Source organism: Gavia stellata, chromosome 1 (genome assembly GCF_030936135.1).
Source record: "Gavia stellata isolate bGavSte3 chromosome 1, bGavSte3.hap2, whole genome shotgun sequence".
In the NCBI taxonomy this organism is placed as follows: Eukaryota; Metazoa; Chordata; class Aves; order Gaviiformes; family Gaviidae; genus Gavia; species Gavia stellata.
In genome coordinates this window covers 48,235,712-48,256,619 of record NC_082594.1, presented here as the reverse complement: position 1 = coordinate 48,256,619, position 20,908 = coordinate 48,235,712, and the positions used below count along the sequence as shown (strand labels likewise).

General features: G+C 36.5%; 1 protein-coding gene across 2 annotated transcripts in view; it reads right to left on the bottom strand.

The window, feature by feature from the left end:
• Window positions 1-1,052: 1,052 nt before the first annotated feature.
• NDFIP2 (Nedd4 family interacting protein 2) overlaps window positions 1,053-20,908 on the bottom strand; it is a 47,409-nt gene continuing 27,553 nt past the window's right edge. For both annotated transcript variants that reach the window (XM_059818535.1, XM_059818542.1), the window contains 4 exons: window positions 11,710-11,834; window positions 8,521-8,587; window positions 4,749-4,854; window positions 1,053-2,872 (listed from right to left, as the gene is read on the bottom strand). In XM_059818535.1, coding sequence (XP_059674518.1) covers window positions 4,751-4,854; window positions 8,521-8,587; window positions 11,710-11,834 — 296 coding nt within the window. In that variant the 3' untranslated portion in view covers window positions 1,053-2,872; window positions 4,749-4,750. The remainder of the gene's footprint in view (window positions 2,873-4,748; window positions 4,855-8,520; window positions 8,588-11,709; window positions 11,835-20,908) is intronic.

The following is a 20,908-nucleotide window of genomic DNA, read 5'->3' as shown; positions in this document are numbered from 1 at the left end:
GAAAGAGTAGGGTGTTGAAACCAGGTTAAAAGGTGTTGCAAGATGAGGACAGTATCCATACTCCAGGTGAGACAGCAAAGTGAATGCTTGGAGACAGCCACCTCTCCCTAAGAGGACTGGAAGTGTGAGTGATGGATCATTTCTGAAATGTGTTAATAGAGTCGCAGGCTACTTGAATCATATTCAAGATATCCATCTTCCTGTGGTGTCCACATCAATAAAGTGGGTGTCAAAACAAAAGAAATTACGTTCATGCCAGTTGCTCAAATAAAATAGAATTTCCTCTCCCCGCCTCCCCTCCCCTGGCTGTTTTTGCCCCAAACTTCAAAGCCTTATTTGCATTCACACAAAATCTGTTTACAGTCAACTTCACTGCGATACTGGAGCTCCCCCCCCCCCCAACTAAGACACAAAGCAAAGCTGGCCAGGTGTCTCTAAACCACAGAGCCAGCTGCTCCTAACCAAGCTCACAGGAAATAGCAAGGAAAATATGCAGCATTTGACACATCTGGAATAGATTGCAGAGTCTTTGAAAACAGTGTCCCAATTCCCTTCCTCCTGCTGATGAGATTTCAGGCTACCAAACTGCTGCATCAACGATAGAGGATTAGATAACGTGTACATTTTTAACCCTACATATTCTTTCTGTCCAAATGACAATTTTTCCAAGCTAGTCCAGAGGGAAAAAAAAACCACAAACCCCCCACATATGTGTATGAAGCTTTCTGTAAAATGCAGTGGAGCAAACAGAAATAATTCAAACAGAAGACTGCTACTTAATTTGGGAAAACTGATATAGTTGGAAAACAGTACTAGTTGATATTGGTAAATGAATCAATATTGCATACTTTGCACAGCTGTATTAACTCATTAAAAGAAATGTCCTTACAGTTTGTTGCCATAAAACATGTGATGAAAAGGAGAAGAGTAGAGAGGATTGGTTAGTACCTATTTTGCCAAGTAATTTGTCTATAATTCCATTTGACACAAATATTGCAGTGTGCATTTTTCAATGTGAAGTACAAAAAATCCAAAAAGTGTTAAGTCTTAATTAGCAAAACAAAGCAATGTTTTATTATCTGCTTCTTTTTCATCTGGACAACGAATGCAAAAGAACACAGAAACAAACAGAAGGAAATCCCATTTGCATATCGAACATAATACTTAATTTTATTCTTTCCATAAAAAGCGGGGAAGTGGAGGTGCCCCTGAAGTTTTAGTCACTTTCAGTATCTCTGAAAGATTAAGAAAATTAATAATGTGACCAGTTTACATATGTATATTTTAAACACTCATTATAGATACAAAACTGAATACAGCACTAGCTTAAACCAACACAAACCTCACTGTTTTTAATGTTAGTAATAAAAAGGCAGAATTCTAATATAAAAAGAAAAACTGGAGGAAAGTACTTTTATTTTTTTTCCCCTCAAAGGTGCAACCAATGACCAATGTATTTTTGCAACTGAGATTCCAGTTGTACAAAGGACTGAGAGATGTATTCTCCTACTTAAGGAGAAGCATAAATTTCACAAATGTTAAAGGAAACCACACATGCATGAACAGTAGACAGTACCCCTTAAAGAGATGATATTTATAAGAAAGTAATGGTATACCTTAAATGAATGCTGGGAGAGATGCAACACACTTTTTCTACTTTCAGAGCTTTAAAAGTAAGATTTTTTTTTTTTTATTTCTTCATAGATTATTTCCAAAATTACCTTACATTTAAATTAGTTTATTCTTAGGAAATGCCAAAGTATTTATTCTACACAAGCGTTGTAAGATAGCTATATGAATTTTTTTTGAGAAGCCCTCAGGGTGGATGTTGTATTTATACTGAACTCAAGACTTCCTAACACTGGCTCTGTTTTATAACCCAGGGAATACATTTGCAATACTCTGTTTCAGGAACAAAGGTGTGCCTATGAGGATCCAACTGCATAACCAAGGACTAAAGATGTAAGGCTGTCCATCCCTGCTAACATGAACAAACTCTATCTTTCAGTGGGATCATGCATATGAACAATGACTTTCAGGCTCAAGCCCAAACCAGTTAATAATAATTCATGTGAGGAAAGTTAGGATGAGACAAACAATTCAATGCCTTTACCTCCAAAATTACATCTAATAGGAACTACACCCTTAATAGCCAATTAACAAAAAATATGTATGTAGCTCTAAGATTAAACAAAATTTAGAGAATATGCTGTTACAAAATATATTTTGGCATATTTCCTAAGAAGCAATTCAAACAGTCATTTATGCAGAGGTATTTACAGGCAACTCAAAGTGGAGTATCAGTTTTAAACAAACCAGTATATTGGTCTGAATTTGAGAAAATATTGGCGAATACAAGTTTGTGACAACAAGGAACTTCAGGGTTTCATAAACTTAAAAATGTTCTACACAATTATTAGATGAATCTAAATTATATAAAAAACCATCTGAACTGGTTAATCTGAATCATTTAATGCATTTCATTGTACTCAAAGTTCAGATCAACAACTCAGTGGTACATACACGCTGTGAAACAAGTTACCACTTAAATCTTTCAGATACAACAAGCACAGATTAGCCAAGTCTGACTGTACCTAATCTATACTAACAGATGGTGTTCTTACTTCAATACTATCTTTTTAATAAGCACATATACAAATGTGCTAAAACAAAAGGCAGTAATTATAAATATTTACTAGAATGACCAGAACTGGTATTTGAGCATAAACCATCCTGTCATTCATTCTTGAAGCCGTATCTTCACTAATTTGTCTTCTGGTATTAATAGTCTTCTATCCTATTAATTCGGAGGGTTACAGATCATCTAGAAGTTTCACACTGGTATAGGAAAGGAATGTCTGTTCGATGCAGTCTGGAGATAAAGAAAGAGTTGTACTTCAGTTCATTGCAGTGATTCACTAGAAGTAGCGTTGCTAACTGACGTTAAACCTAGCAGCAGCAAAGCAGCAGCCTTCCCCCCCCCCATGTCAGGATGGAAGAAAAAAGCGAAAACTTACTGTTATTTTGTTTTCATTTCAAAAGAACACCTGAGAGTATTTTGTTAACTGTAGAGGTAATATTTGTTATTTATTAAAACTAACAGTCACTGTAGAGGAAGTTACCTGTCTATGCAAGAACAAGAACATTTAAGTGTGATAGCGATTAATATGAACTTCTTGTTTCAATACTTAAGAAGCTTCAAAAAAATAATATTTATGTGTCCAGCTCTCTAAACACTCCACAGACCTTATCAGCCCATGCATCTCAGTGATGCTTACAGGTAAAGAAGAATTCAAAGCCACTGAACTCAAATAGGACAACTCATTAACCTCAGTTAATGCTGAATTAAACAGTGTTTTGTCCCAAAGCAGAATTTTAACTGCAGGCGAGCAAAGAATCCCAGACCACATTATCCTACACTCTTACTATTCTGTTCAAGCTACAGTTTTCAAATACCAATTAGTCCTAACAATTATTTTTGAAATAGTATTTTTAAACTTTATTGTACTGAAAGCTAACAGATATTTTCAGTCTGAACTCTACAAATTTCGGTATTCTGAAAAGGTTACCACATTATTAAGAAAAGGAGCGATATGTAACTATTGTAAAAAGGAAATGCTGCCATGCAGATGCCAATTTAGGTTGGTTACTAAAAGGCAACATACGCCTTAGTTATTTAACTTATTGCATAATTTTGACAAAATGGCACATTAAAAAGAAATACTATGTTACAGTTATGTTAACAGATTTCTTCCATGATCAAGAACTATATAGTATAGCATAGCTATTTATCATTAGCTGTTTTTAAATGTGTATCTCTGTCTTATATAAAAGGAACCATTTTTTTCCAGACAAACACTGTCTGAGTTTTTTTCAGGCTTCAATAATGTGTTGCTGGTTACTTCATATTGATCCTGTGACCAAGCTTGGAGAAAAGTTATGAAAACCTGCTTTATTACGGCAAACATAGCTTCTCAGTTAAGTCAAAATGCAGTATTTAAGCATTTTAAGTAAATTGCAGAGTAATGAAAATGCTACAGTACTTATTTCTAGGCTTATATTTATCTCGTCACACGGTTTAAGTAAAAGAAGTTGAACACAAACAGAGACCCCTGCTTTAAGTTGCATAGTGAAGTCCAATAGATCCACCTAACGGATAAAAAGTATAATAAAAAAACCCCAAAACCCAAAGAGTGGGTATGTGCCAGACTGATTAGTCAGCTACCTGAAGGATATATAAAGCACGTTGTTGCATACACAATAATCATACTTGTACATGACTGTCTTAATCCAGTCATGTAAAGAGAGACAATACTCATCTATTGTTTGCATGTTCAGACCCATGTCAATCAGATTTAATATGCAGGCAGATTAGTGCTTCCTAACTTGCTGACAACAGGTTGACTACTAAAGCCAGTTTTCCAACACAAAGGAGAGTATTCTGACAGGCAGCAGATACCATTTCTTGCTCAGGAAAAACAACAGGCTCCTCTTCGTTTTGTTACTGAACATTAGTTTCAGGAAGGACTGGAGGCAACAAAGATCCATTATTTACTTTCAAATTTCTTGACTTCAAGAGACTTCAGATATTTCCAAGTCCATGTAGAATACATACAACATTCACAACAGATGTTCAAAAAACCATGCAACTTCTGTTTTGTGACAGAAGTTTGGTTATTTTTAATGTAAGTATTTCATTCTTTTCAGTTTTCCTGGGAGAGATAATCTTATCAGTAAAAATTGCTTACCTTCAGTACAAGAAAAAAAATCTTGTTCTGTGAGCAGCTGCCATGCTTTCAGACATATTTCTGACTTTAAGATAATTAACAAATCCTCGAAAGAACAGGAGGAGTCCTGAAAGTGTAGAAAATGCACAATGAAGTATATCAACCTAAGTACATGCTATCCCACATTAGGTTTTTAAAAATTATTTCAATAAGAGTAGATTATACTAAGTAAAGCGAGGTCTTTATGCATTATTCACAAATTCAACAAGCAAGTCTTCTGCTTTTATCTTGTGATATTAGGATATGGCCTTATGGAAGGCTTTTCAGAAATTTTACACCCATTCTGGGTTTAAGTATCATTTGCTGAAAAAACTGCATGAAGGAACTTAAAAAGAATAAGAATAAATGCTGCGCATTCTTTTCAAGTAGAATTCTTAAAATAATTTACTAGTGTGTTAGAAGACTACCTGAACCACAAAACATACCTTTAGAAATGTATAAATGTATTGCAAGTCAAAAGAGGAAAAAAAAAAAAAAAAAGAGGGAAAAAAAAAAAAGACAGTACAGATTGCTCTAGCAACAAGCCAGTAGTAAATTATAGTAGATTATGGCTTGAGATTTAACTGCCCAGGAAAATGCACCTGTCCAAGAGGAGGAAGAAAAACAGTCAATTCAAAGAAAATTACTCAACATGTGTTATGATTACATTTTTTTTTGTCAACTCCACTTTTTAAATTATTTTTAAATATTTAAATTTAACTGCATTTGAAAGAGTATTTCAGCTCTGGTAAGAGGAACAAGAGATACCCAATAGTCACCCAGAAGTTACAGTTGCAACAATGGAAATCACTAACATGATGTTGTCAACATCATTTTATCAATTCAGAGATTCACTCAACATCTGAACAAACAAACCGAGTAAAACACATTGCTGCATAGTGAACACAGCTCTTTGGTCCATTTACCTCCACTAAGTAAACTGCAGCAGATTAATCCATTGAACAGTTGGATCAGGGAGAATCCAACACAGATAAAACAATCTGCCCAAAGAGTTGGAGGGGCTGAAATCCGAATTCCACGTCCAGTGGAGAGAAACATGAACCTAGAGAGCAATTCTCCCCACTTAATGAACACACAGGTACCTTGATAGGCTTATGTGTATATATACACATGTATACATTAAGATTCCAAAGATTCAAATGAAAATCTAAACTGAAGCTTAACAAGTTTAGCAAAGGATTTCATCCTTTTCATCATCCTACATCCTAATAAACAGCCTCTATGGTTACATTTATATTTTGCTACGTGATGCACATTTTCTTCCTGCTCTTCAGGTTCAGACTCTGATTTTTTTTTCCTATACTCATTTCTTCTCTAGATGCTTTTTCTTGTAAATTTTTATTTTATTTACTTTCTTTTTGCTTTTTCAAAACCAAAGCCTCACACAGAAAACCCCTAAACACAGAGAATGCTCTGCTAACCACTGGAACTTTGACCTAAGCCAGACACATTCCTGTGATTAAGGTGAATTCTGCATGGAGAAGAAAGCACTAAGATCTGGATCAAAAATCTACTACAAAAGCTGCTACCCAGACATTACCAGAAATAGTCCCATGTTAACTGAAAAGCAGCTGAAACAGCAAAAGGTAGGCAGGCAGCTCTTAAGGTGCCTAAAAGCATACTTTCTGCATTACACACATTGGAAAAACGGTCCAAGTTCAACCCATCTTTTATATTTCTCTGTTTTGGGAAGAAAAAAAACCCAACACTTTCCATTGTGTTCCTCAAAAAGAAACATTGGCTAACATTTAAATTTAAAAATTAGAGCTGTCTCTCTCCAATTTGTTCACTGTACATGACAGCTCCTTGGAAGTAGACCACTTCAATTTTCCATGAAGAGTGAGCAGATTTTTCCAGATGTTGAAAGAAGTGAAGGGAGCAGAAACAGATAGGTGAATACCAGAAGAGAGGAGAAGATGGCAATAGGTGGGCTCAAGTATGTCAAAGGACTATGCAAAAGAAAGAATCCAACTCAGTTCATTCACTTCTGAAGAGACTCAGGACATGCTACTTAGCGTGCTCTAATGGGAAAGTTATCCGAAACAATGACATACAGATCTGGTTGGCAGAGCTCCCATGACTTGATAATACCTCTCCCCGTCCTGCTAAGTAGCTCTGTTGGGTTAAAGCCTTCTATGGCGTTCTAGCAATCTCGGTACATCCACTTTATCAGTTTAAAAACACTTTTGGCATACTTCAGGCAAAACTTTCATAAGACAAGGGAACGTTGACTACTGGATGTGTGTTGCATGCCTCAGTGCCTTTTATTCCAAGACATATTATAAACTGTGTGCGTTAAAGAAAAAAAAAATAACCTCCAAACAGTTAAGGCTGAAAAGAGGGCTTTCCTAAATCTAAGTGAGCTATCTTCTGAACAAGTGCTGCAAAAGACTAGGAAAAAGAGAAACTACAAACGCACAGCTTTTTCCATAGACAGGGTGGGGGAAAACGTTAGGGGAAGAACACACTGTTTTCATCCAAGTGAAAACAGTGTCAAACCCCAAGGGTTTGTTTTAATTAAAGGCTTATCTGGAGATGCTTTTACCTGTAAAGAGTCATTTCACTTGCTACTTAAACGCAATCACCTCAAACAGAATATGAAAGCATTCAAGGGACTGGTGCTGAGATGCGTTAAACATTTGCAGTTTCTATATATCTTAAGCAACCAAATGGACAACAGCAGAGCAAGCTGAGTATTAAGAAGTCTGATGAATGCCCTTGAACTTTACTAAAAAGCAGATAGAGAAAGTTTTAGGTAACATCGTTTAAGATTTCTGGCATTTCTTGTGAGGTAAATAGCGAGTCACAAACAATCAGGATGTCAGTGTTGTTTTGTTTTGGTTTTTTTTTAATTTACTCAACATTTCATTCTAACATTTGCTGTTAGCCATTTGAGTCAATTGACTCAAAGGGAAGAGTGCCACCTACTGAACCAGCAACAGTTTACTACGCTTCCAGAGCTAGAAAATAAAATGGATAGTAGCTTTCACTTCTGTAAAAGAAAATCCTTCCAGATTCCATATTCAAATTACAAAATCCACAGTAGGAAAAAAGGTATAGCAGTTGGGGTTTGGTATATCCTAATTAAAAACAGACAGAAGAGCAGAATTTGATGCGTATAAGACTTTGAACATGGGCAGACAGACCTCTCAAGAGAAAGCTGACATCACGGGAGCACTGTGATCAGAAAGCATGAAGCCTTCTCTTGTCTGACCGAGAAACTACTGATGCAGTATGCATTTCAAAGGGTTTGAAAAGGACATTTCATGACCTATGTACAAGACAGCAGATTCCACCTTCCTAGATCAGTCACATTTCTTAAAATTTAATACTTGACATCCAGGTTTATACATGTAAGTACTCAATACCATTCACTTTTCAATACGTTCTCTACATAAAGACGAAGTTTCATTACACAGTTCTGCACCCCTACATCAGTAGAAGCAGCTTAAAAAGCACAAATTACAAGTCTCAGTTATGTACATAATTACATATGTACAATAAAATTTTTTGAGCTGACGGTTATTTGAATAGTCCGCTGTTCACACAATAACACCACTATGGTAACCAACAACCTCGTGAATACTATGGAAATAAAAACAACGCACAAAATTATCAGCAGCTAAAGAAAAACACATAGCTAAAAATGTTACAGAACTCTTAACTTACGATGACATAATTCATCTTGAAGTACTTCTACATCAAAACAGAAATGTTTTCAATTGCCACTTACCAAGTACAAGAAATATCCACCAAAGCCAGTACTGTCCATTGAAATATCCAGTAAAGTAATCTGAAAACTGAAATTCATACACGAGGCTTAGCTGCAGTAAGACAGATGACTAAGACACATTTAGCGCACTATGCAAACACAGAAAGCACAGAGGAAAAAGCAGATTTAAATAAAAGTAATATATTCAATGAAAATGCAAAACTGGTATTTGTGCAGCAGATTAATATACAAATAACACTTCCAGTGTCAGTTGGTCTGTGGCAAAGTTATTTTAAAACATCTAAAAACTATGCGTGTGTGTAAAAAAAACCCACAAACTTGTATTAATTGCCAGAATCATCTGACATTTTCTATTATAATGAATCACCACTTGTCGATTTTCCTTTTTTCCCCCCAATGCCTGCCATCCCAAACACATTACAGCAGCCTGCTGCTTTAGATATTAACACCAAAAGCCACATTAGTTTAATCTTATCAGACAGGGATGTTCTGCTGACCCCTCAAAAGAAGAGCTTTTGACCTTCTGTATACCCCCTACTGTTAATCGCTGCCAAGAATACCAGCCCCATAAAGACCCCCAACTCATTAAAGTCTTTTCATTTTCAAACCAGCATTCAGTTCCCAGCAGTGAGCTGAACGCAACTAAATGAACCTTGAAGGGGCATTTCAGCTGTTCCTGTTAGTGACCATGGTAGACAGTTTTGTCCTCCCTGTGATGTGGGAGGCAGCTGGAGGGCAGGGTGTGATGGTATTGGAGACAGGTATCTGTGCCTTTACCAGACTCCAGACTGCATGCTTCACTGATAAAAAGGCTAATCAAATGTCTCCAAAACTCACATAAGAAGTAGGAATGGGGAGATGTGTGGAAAGTTGCCAGGAGGAATAATATAACCTATTTAGCAGCTCTACACACTTTTCATACACTTCCCATCCTACTATCATTCAGTATGTTTACTGCATCCTGCCACAGTGCTTCCCATTTGCCATTTCTAGGACATTTCAGTAGTATCGACCAAGAAATCGCATAATTCAGGCATGTAATTCAGTTTACTCTTAAAAAAAAAGGAAGAGAAGATACTGGGCCACATATGCAACCAGATAAAAATCCAAGACATGTAATGAACTCTAGATACAGTTGTTTTTCTTCAAGTAACTGTGCTCCGAGATCCACATGTTTTCTCCAAAATAAAGCCAGATCATGTGAATTCTTTAAAAGTTTAATCCTGTACTGTATTTATTTCTATGGGCAATCCAAGGGGGGGGGGGGGGGGGGGGGGGGGTGGGAATAAATTAAAAAAAAAAAAATCAAGAAACAGAATTGCTAAGTTGAACTAAAGAATTGGTACTTACATTATCCCTATATAAATACTAGCCTTTCTATGATTTGGCAGAGTAAGCATTTCATATTTTAACACTTCATTAAAATATCAAATGAATATTCAGTTCCTAGGAAGCTGACATTATTAATCCCATCTCACTTGATAGTATTTTCAATTCTCTAAACATATATACCAATACACTTTTTTTTAAAGCTACAATTTCATTTAATTGGAAAGAAGATTTACTACAACCAGCAATCAAATACTGGCCTATGTGCATTACTCCCACACTTTCCTGAGGCAGAAGCAGCCATGGCTGCAGAATTTCCCCAAACAGCAAAATTGTGCTTTTGTTCTCCCCCCCAGTAAAAACTGATATAGAGAGAACATACGTCTCTTCAGACTGTTTAGACACAATAAAGTTTTGTACTACTGAACCTGAGTGAGAAAGGGCAGCACAAGCCTTCAGAGGAGCTTGAAACAAAGGAACTGAACAATTTTGTGCACACACGCGTGCTTGTGTGTCACCATTAAAACAAAATTGTTGACACACACCTTATGAGCTTTCTGCTATCATCTCTAGAAAGGGAGACAACACAGGAAGATGATAATCTACACTACAAAAAAACCTACCCCTGAGATCTTGGAATTGGTCAGCTTTAATATTTTAGAATTAGTAACAGATTATAGACAAGAATTTAAATATAGTCTAGAACACAGTAATTCTTCAAGGAAGTTTAGCATATATTAATTTTGTGTTTGTTCTGAGCACATTTTCAAGCAGACAGGAATAATAAACCTGACACAATGAGCAAGTTCTGCCCTCGGATTAGTATGCCTCAAGGGAAGCTGACAGTATCCAAAATGAATGTATAATTGAAAAATTCATGTCTTCTCGTTCCCTTAAGATAAATTCCATACCAAACACTGAATTCCAACTAAATACACCAGAATCACATCTGGTCCAGTAGCATTCCCCTGCCCTGGGGAAGCAAAAAAATCCTACCCTCAGCTCTAAGAAAGATGCAGGACATGTCTAGGAAGGACCATGCAACCTCTTCGCTCTAGAATCCTTGTACTATTGTGCTAAGACCAAATCAAGTTAAGTTACTAGCACACACGCAGTAAAAAAAAAATAATTTCAGAGTTGGCAGGGCATAAAAGATAACTAAGTCGTCCAAGATCTCTTTCTTCATTAGAGAGGATGAGATTTTAAATGTTGTGTCTCAGACATGTAGAATGCAAGTTCAGAAAGAATCATTACGTTTCATCTAGCATCCACTTAGTCAGCTAAGTAACTTCCATTTGGCTAACATACCTTTCTGAAAAGTATCTAGTCTTGCAGTGAAAATATCAAGAAATTGAGCATCTAAGATGGTAAAAATGTGACTAACTTCATATTCAATTTTGACTAGATTCAGCATGTCTCTTACAAGGAATAAAAAAATCAGATACAAGGAAGAAATGTTTTCTGATTTTACCCCTGCCCCGATAGGCTGAGCCATTTATAAATCTTTCATATAGGACACTATAATACCAGTGACATTTTAGGTACGTGCTCCACTTCTTCTGTATGCTTTTAAATATTTGTGCGAAGAATGAGTCATTCTGCATTTATTTTAGTGGAAAGATGAACATAAAATTCTATGTCAGATAAAAATAGATTAAGCTTCATCATTAGTACGCATATATCAATATATAGCAAGTAAATTCTCTACTAAAGTGGAAGTTAGAAAAAAATTCTAGGCACTCTGTTAAGCACTGGAATTTAATATACTGATTTTTAATTACATTATTATCTATCCTTGAATAAATTGTTATGGTTTGGTTCTACAAACAGAGGCTGTACAGTGTGAATCAAGAAACATACCCGTACAATAAGAATCCATTTGATCAGGGAGAGACCAAATCCACAGATTGCACCATACCTTCCAGCTATGGTATTTGTTATACAGAAGGATAAACAAAATCCAATCCAGTTGAAAATAAACGCCACTATAAAATAAAAGAAACAGTAGCTTCTGTTAATCTGTATAGCTAAGCAAACAGACTTAACATTAATTTCACTTTTAAACTAAGACGGACATGCTTACACAGCCAGTAATTCCCTTCCGGTAATTCAGGCTTTCAGAGATTGACTTTGAACCCAGACATTCCCCATGGTATAGTCACTTAATAACAAAGCAAATGGTAAACAGGCTGGAACCTACTACTTTAAACAAGAGAAAATTCCAACATAAAAGAAAGTATTACATTGCTACAGAAATCTAACCAGATGACACTAAACATGAAGGGTAAATGCAAACAAAGGACTATAACATTCAAGACTTGGATTAAAACAAAGAAAAAAACCCCTTGCTATAACCAAAAATATAGTTATATGCACACATACGTGCATGTATCAAGGCTGCATATTCAGCTTTATCCAGTTTGGATCGAACAGAATAAAAGTATCCACTCTTGCTCTGCAAACATAGTATAGAAATGAAGATAAGTTGAGAAGCTGATGTTTCATTGGTTACCATCTTCTCTTTCACCTCTATATTCAAGCATAAGATATAAGAAGCCTTGGAAGTTTTACATAGAAGCTTAAGAAATCAAGAAACAAAAAGGACATTGAGCATAACTACCACTGTTACTTCAATTAACACTTTTACACAACTCCCAATAGTTTCAAAATTTAAGATTTCATATCTGCATATGTACTTAGCAATCAATATCATCATCTGTATGGACTTCAGTTTGCGTGCATTAGGTCAAAGTGTGGGAATTCCCAATTAGGTGATGTCGCAGGTTTGGCAATAAGTGAGGGCAACTAATGAGAAAACCATCAAACAGAAAAGCTGGAGGAGATGGTGGAAGATGACAATACAGGAGGTTCTGGAGAGGACAAGACAGTGGAAAATTGAAAACATTTGGGAAGCCCACAATACACACTGAAGAGGCAAGCAGAAATGGAGGGGCGGCAAAGGGGAACAAAACCCCTGCACACAAATCCATATGTTTTAAATCCCCAAACTTAGGGAAAAAACAAAACCCACATAAAAATTCAGACATTAAATCACCACAGAATGAAAAGTCTGTCTTTTCAGTAAAAATTTGAACACTCAGAGCAAAACATTACGAACAGAAAATTGGTCAATAGTTTTCTTAAATAAAAGTCAGTTTGGGAGGATTATCTATAAACAACCACTTTTTTTGTAATTTAAAACCTTTTTACAACTCCTCCAATAATCCACATGAAGTTGCAATGATTTGCCCACAAATGCAAAATTAGTCTGTAAAACTGCAGTGGGATTCCATGAACTGTAAAGAAATTGAAGTTCCAGGAGAAGTTTTGGAAGACTTTACATCAACACAGTCATTTTGTACAAGTGAGAAAACACCCTGCCTTGGACAGAGGCATAGGTAACAGATGGTGGCAATGAGAAAGCTTTCTTTTACACAAATTACTAATCTTAAAAAAAAAAACCCAACCAAAAAAACTCAACCGAAACCCACAACACTAAAAAACACAACAAACAACTTTGAATAAATGCTGATCCAAATTGGTATATGCAGCAAAGAAAAAAAAGAGAGGGCATTTCTATTACATAAGAACATCATCGTGACCCTAACATTTACCTATCTTTCCAAAACACAAGAAAAGCATTTACATTTGAGAAGGCTTGGATACCTTGTTTTGAAAACAGGATTTCCCTATTCTAAGCAAGCTCTCCAAATCCACCATACTTTTAAGAGTAACAGATTTCAGAAGCTAGTTCAACACGTCTCTGTTCCTGTCTCAGCATAACAGCTTACTGCTCTCTCCCTTTCTCCTCACTACTCAAGCTACGAAGGGTGACTTCGACTGTGGCTCCAAAGACAGGCATGCAAAAAAGGACAGAAGATTGACATATTTCTAACGGATTATGCAGGCTAGAACAATTCCCAGAATACTTACATTTTTAATAGCTATATAGTAAAAAAAAAAAAAAAAAAAGATTTTTATAACACCTGAACTAATTTGTACACACATTATAAAAATCAGAGATTTCCCAATCGTAAGTATAGGAGGGGAAAAAAATTAGTTCTTATAACCGAAGTTGAACACAGTGACAATTTTACTCTCCTTTCAATTTGACCTAAAGGAATATTCAAAATAGAATCCACAGTCACTGGATGAGTATTAGGTGGATATTTAACACTAAGTTGTTTGCCCAACTCCTGAAAGCAAAGGCATCAGCACTTTCCAGTGTTGTTCACAATAGCTTTTTTCCCTTTAACTAGTTCCATCAATTTATATAAGCAGACAATGCAAGTGGGAAAGAAAAGGCATAAACTATACAAGAGCTGTAAACTATGCAAGTTCACATAGCCCAATAAAACTGGACTATATACAGAAGAAAAATCTCACTATTTAAGTTTCAATCCGCAACCAACCGCTAGAAAAATTCTGCAACAAGGATCTAATCAAAATTCCCTGTCTTCAGCAGTATGAGGAATGTATTACTGCCACCTCTGTAAAACCTAGACAACATATTAGGGAGATTCTCCTAACATTGCCTTGGTGTTGCATCATTTTAACAAACTTAAGATGGGCAACAATAATGTCTACATGTTTTCAGTCTTTCCCATTGCTTCTCTCTCACCTCCCCAGCCTATTGGTACTTCTAAAGTCATCTTCATCACCTCGTCCTGGTTACAAAAGAAATTACTTCCTTTCAGAAATGCATCTCCAGCTTCTGAGTAGACTGCAATAAATGAGATTTTTATCTATATTCCAATTGTTTTTCTCTACATCAAGATTAGCCTCATGTGCCTATCTGTACCTTTTTCCATGATTATTTCCCTGTATATCCTCTGCCAGTCATGCAAGTTGTCAGAGCTTTGTGGCCTGCGCTGCATCTGGTAAGAGTTACTAACGTTACTTTCTCTGTAATTCCTGCCTCACCTAATTATTGCAAGAAAAGTTGTCCGTAATTTTCATCCCTATATTGCCATAGAGAAGCCACAGTTTCTCCACCAAGCTGAGAGAAAAAATACAATGGTGAGGAGAGAGACTAGTAAAAGGAAGCATCTACTATTTTCTCTAGGCGTATCTACTTCCTTCTCCATCTACTAAAGAGAGCCAACTACGTCATTGTGCAAGCTTCCTCCTGCAACAAACACAATCCTCCACTACTTGCCTGTATCCACTCACTTTGTGAAATGTAAATGCACAGCAGTTAGAGATGACCTCATCCTTCATACCACTTCCACTTCCCATGACTTTCTCATAGAGACAGTGTTCCTGATCTGACACTAATGCACACTATCATAAAGAAGAAAGCCATTCCTAAAAATGCGATCGAAAGTCTAACAAGCTGGTACAACCACATCATAGTTTTAACTAAAAAAGCATTCTTCGCTTCTGTTTGCCCATACTTTTCACGCAGCCATGTTCTGTGTTCACCTTCTAGACTCCCACTCTGCAGCAAGAATTGTTTCCTATCCCAGAGATTGCTAGCATTTGGATTCATACTTGAGCCCAACTTTCAACTATTGTCCTCTTTCTTTTAATAGATTGCAGACTCTTAGATGAAACTCACACTGACTGCGCTGGCATCATGATTTCAGTCTCTTTCTTTGCCACTCTAACACCATAAAGACAAGTGGACAGATAAAAGTAAGATTTTTGAGTTTTATACATTCATGAAGTGACAACAAGAGGAGAAAGTAAGTCTATATTAATGTAATTCACATAAAAAGAATATAACCATTAGAGTTATTTCCTCATGACAACAAAACTAATAATGAAAAACAGGTAAGAAGTTGCTTTTGGGGAGGGGGACGGTTGGACTAAAGGGCTTTTTTAATAAAAAGTCTTCTTGATACCCAATGTAGCGCCCACAACAATTATGTTATACTTGTATTTCTCTTTATGGTTTACAATAAGATAATCCCAGCAAAAAATACAAAAAAACAAAATACAAAGCGCGGGATGTTCTAAATGTTGTAAAGGTCTTAACATCTGACATGCGAAATAAGGCTATCCATCAGCTATTTCCATACCCAAAGCCCTTTTCTGAGGGGCACTGGTCAGCATAGGATTTTTCATATCAAAAATTAAAGTCAGAAATCAAAAGTCTTTTATGTAGCAGCTAAAGAAGCTGGAGTAAAATCTTTCAACTTGGTTTTGACAAACAAGCTTGTATCCATTGCCATTCTTCATTCTCCGATAACTACAGGAGCAAGGCAAAGATGATGTATGAAGCTGTACTTCGTCATTATGAATTTCTTAATCCATGCTTCCTTTCTGTCAGTGCTCATTAAGTTGCAAAGCAATAATGACACATCCTTTCATTCTATTCTCACAACTTACAGTAAACAAAACTTAGGTTTTCAAGTTATTAATCAATCTTGTGCCAAGGTTTTGAGTTGCACATATTGCAATAAATCAGAAGATGCAACAATAAAGACAACCATACTAGAACAAATCTGCTTTTTCCTCAATTATTCTTGCACTTCACTTTCTGATCTTTTTTACTTAGCTTTCCACAGCTACCCGTTAATCACTTGTCTGAAGTTTATATTACGTATCATGAAAAGAAGCCAGCAAAACTGGTCTGAAGACCTGTGTTGGTTCCGGATTTTAACCATGGCTCAAGCCTGTGGTAAGGTTATAATGGCAACTATATTTACAAAAAGCAACCATGCTCAGTTACATCTTTTACTTACTGATTTGTTTGTCCAATGACTTATTATTTTAATATACAGCAAACACCAAAGAGTTTAATGTTTCATACCTGGCCTAGGTTTACTAAGCATACTGCAATAAGTAATACTTTCCAAATCTTCATGCACCACTAGAAATTATTCTTCCCACCCCTGCATAGAATTTATTCCATTTGTGAATTGGGACACATTTTTGCTCCTTCCTGAAGGGCTCACCTGAATTCTGATGATGATCACTAGAAACATTTGCTATCAACTTCAACAGACTTTTTTTTTCCTACTCAGTGATGAATGTTCAAAAATTTCCCTAGGCAATTTATTTCTACTGCTTCATTACCCTTGTCGGTAAATTTTTCTTAATGCCAACTAGATGTTCTTCATTCCAATTATTTTGTATTATATCCAACACGTATGGAGAAACCATGTAAGACAAATTCTTTCTAGATTGAGAAAGCAGTTAGGTGATTGTGTATGGAGGTCAGCCAGGCTCTCCCGATAACCAGAGAGAAATAAGCACTCTCAAAACAGTTCCTTTATCTCTTTCCAACATTTGCAATTTCAGTCAAATGACTTCCCCTCAGCTTCTCTTGCCTGCCTAAGGGAAACCTGCATAACATTTGTGATGTGGACATATAGAAGTCAGATTTCCTAAACTGGCACAGAGGAATCTTCCCACCGGAAATTTAGACCATGCTTACCACTCCTTGGGAAGCATACAACAGGAGGCTGTGCTCACCCTGAGCTAGTGCTACAACTCTGCCTTCCAACTTGTGCCCGCTTGAAACCCCCTAAGTAGATATCCTGTCTTGCGTGCAGCTTGACTGACTGAAGCATCTAACAGCTTTGAAAACTGTATGAACATTAATTTACAAAATTTTGGTATTGTTATTATCTGTTCCAATATAGCACCTGGGACAATATTTACACATTTACATTTCTCCACATCATGAGATTTTATTGGTGTGAGTTGTACACAGTGTTTAAATTGCCCAGCTGTTGTTCAAAAAGAACAAATCAGAACTCTATATGAGAATTTAAACTTCAGCTGTATGATCGAACACTTTTCTCCATTTCTTCCTCCTTATTAACCCATCTGTAAGGTTCAAATTAATATTCATTTGTCCTAGGTTGTAGGGACAACCCAAAACTCCCTTCCACGGTTTCAAAGAATCCAGACGAGCTCTGCAATTCCTTCTAGGGCCCACAGTTGAAAAGGCTGGTTAATATTTCTAAAGCACTCCTTAAATACAAAGGTAAACCATATAAGCCTTTTATTACTGCCCAAAATGACCTCCTTCACATAATGAGCCAGGATGAGCCAATCAGACATGATTCAAAAGACTTCCACTATGGGCAGATTAAGCATGAAACCCAAACCCTTTGAGTCACGACAGCTACTTGCTATATTACCTTACAGCTCTTATTCAAAATGGAAATAAACAGCTCAGAAATTCCTCCCTTTTGTTGTGCATACAAAAAAAAAAAAAATCACTCTGAAAAACTCACCTATTAACAACTTCCTCTAGCATTCTGAAGTTTCGACTATGCTGTATTTTTAAGTCAGCTGTGCCTTATACATAACAGAAAAAATATATTAAGTGGTCTGATGGCACAATTGGCTGCATTTCCCATTCATAGCAAAATGAATATATTCACTAATATATTCATTTAACTCAAAATTAGAAACTGACAAACACCAGCCCTGACCATTAAAGAGCAGATTCTTTGCTCACCAACATAATCACAGATTTCAAGAGCAACTCCAATTTCTTAAAACATAGGATTTTACCACAATAGGCATGATTTTGCCTATTTTGTTAGAAATAAAATAGGTTGTTTTCCAAATTTTTCCAGTAAGTCTCTGAATCAAGTGCTAAAGCAAAAAACCCATGTGTTCACACAAAGGAATTTTCTTCTTTAGCATATATTGTCTCATTCTATTTAGTTATGCTAAACAGAAGAGTACTTTACAACTCAGATGGGAAACAGGTTTGTAACTTGCATGCACCAAGCTCCTAAAACAAACAAAAAGCCCAAACAAACAGAGCTGGCCACTACATGGCCTTGAGACAGCGATTTTATGCAACTTGGGCAGCTACCACTAGATGGTAGCTACGTATCACTAGTTGATTGCAATATGCAGGTAAGCTCAGTAAAAAACTTGTTTTATTATGCTTCAGTTGAATAAAAAGAAATTTAAAAAGCTAACTTCACTGTTTTGTATTTAAAACAAAGGCAGCCTGCTTACGCCCCCCCAAGATCTTTCTACTAACGCTGTACATAACAGTCACGGGAGGAGGTGGGAGAGCACATCTGGAACAAGCCATTCGTTCCATGCTCCTCTCACTAGAGCACAGTTCCTGACACTGTTCTCCTGCATTTTAACTAAGTGAGGGAACTTATTTTAGGCTCTCTGTGATCTGCCACCTCCACTTGCAGCATTTAAACACATCCCGTCCTGAAAAAACCAAAAGATAGCCATACTGTAAATTTAATTTTAATTCCTGCTCTCTTAAATATACATACATCAATTTTATGGAGACTTTTATCTCCTTATTAGAAGGACAGGAATACACCACCCACTATTTACGACCTATGCTTATTAAGCTCATTTTTCATTTAGTTCTCCCATTTCCCTAAGAAAAACTACTGAAAATTAACATTACAGGTCTATAAATGCTACGAACTCCTCATACTATGAACACAAACAAGTAAACTTTATCAATTTCCATATGTAACCAGTATCCATAACAGCCAACACAGATCCCAATTGAGCATACACTTGCATAAATACCTTGCAATGTTTAAGCACTTATTTTATGCATTTCATTCATAGGTGAGCAAAGTTTGCAGTAACATAGTCTCAGAATAATCAAGAAAAATTAGGATCTACAGAGTATTTTTGTCAAATGTGTAAAAGTAGTGCTCTGTGCAATCAGTCTTAGCTACACAGCTATTTGGAGATAAAGTTGCCAGTTATCCAAGTAAACGTCTGCATTCTTGAAGGTGCACAGAAGGTTCTGGGCATGTGGTTTTGGCCGACCGCTTGTGAGTATCATTGGAGCCTTTCTGGAGCCTTTGATTCCAGTTCAGATTCTGCATAGCAGGATTTTTACTACTACTGTGCTCCTAGCTGCAAGCTAACAAGTCTGTTTTCAGCTGTGATTTCAAGGACTTAAAAAATGCAAAAGCCAACAATCCACCTGACCTCGAAGTGCAGTGCTAATAAAGGCCTGAACCAGGATTTAAAAGCAAGAACAAGTTCAACACAATACAGAACCTAAATAGGCTACATACAAAAAGTTGTCAGACATAGGGAAGGGGAAAAAAGGGAAAAAGAAAAATGAAGCCATACCCCACTTTGCCCCCAAGAATATATACCAGCTTTTTATGGTCCAGCTACAGAAAGAGGTCAGACTACAAAAGTCACTTTGTTAGCCTATATATGTATCTATATATTTGCTATGTAAGGTAGACACGGATATTTTTATACCAAGATGCAAACACCACATTGTCCTAGTACATTGTACGTGAACATGAAAAAAACTTCCATGGAAGTTCAGTAACCTGCATCCGTAACAGTTAAATAAAGAGACTGTGAAAGATATTAAAGAAAAAAGAACGAAGCTAAGATCCAGGTTGAAAGACATAAAGGAGATTTCAGTGGATAATCAATCAGCTTTCATCCTGATGAATGCTAAAATGAACAGCTATATCCCCAACACCAAGCTTCCATCCAGGTTGCCAAACACGTTTCAGAAAGGGAAAATATCCTCAGAAATCAGAAATAAATATGTAATTAGCAAAACAGAAGCAGCTTCTTTCTAGAAGTAACTCATAGTGGCTACATCTAACTTTGCTCGATGCAGTACATGAGTTACAAGATAAGACATGCACAGTGCGCGCACACAGTACCTGGAGACGTGCTATAGTAGTGCTGGTTGCAATCAGACGTTACCTGAAGACAGTACATTTTGATATGCTACTGGTTACTTCAACCCGTTACTTCAACCCGAAAATAAGCGTTCTTGGACTTGTGCAAAAAATCCACCCACAGCTATTTAATTCACTACGCTAACAGCAGCAACTTTTATACAGCACTCTCTCTCAAATTTGTTCTACTTAAAAACCAATTGCCAGATTTCTGTGATCGAGCCTTTAATTCAAGTTGGTAGTCCAACTAGAAGATGACAGAATTTCCCAATTCATAGTTAACAGTGCAGCCTTGCTATGCCTCAAAACATTTACTACGATTTTGCTTTGTCCCCTTATCTGTGACAGATGCCACAGAAAAAAAGTGCAACACATTTTCTGCATCTGGAACAGGAAGTGTTTAGATCTGTGTACAGGTAAAAAAATCCATTCATTACAGT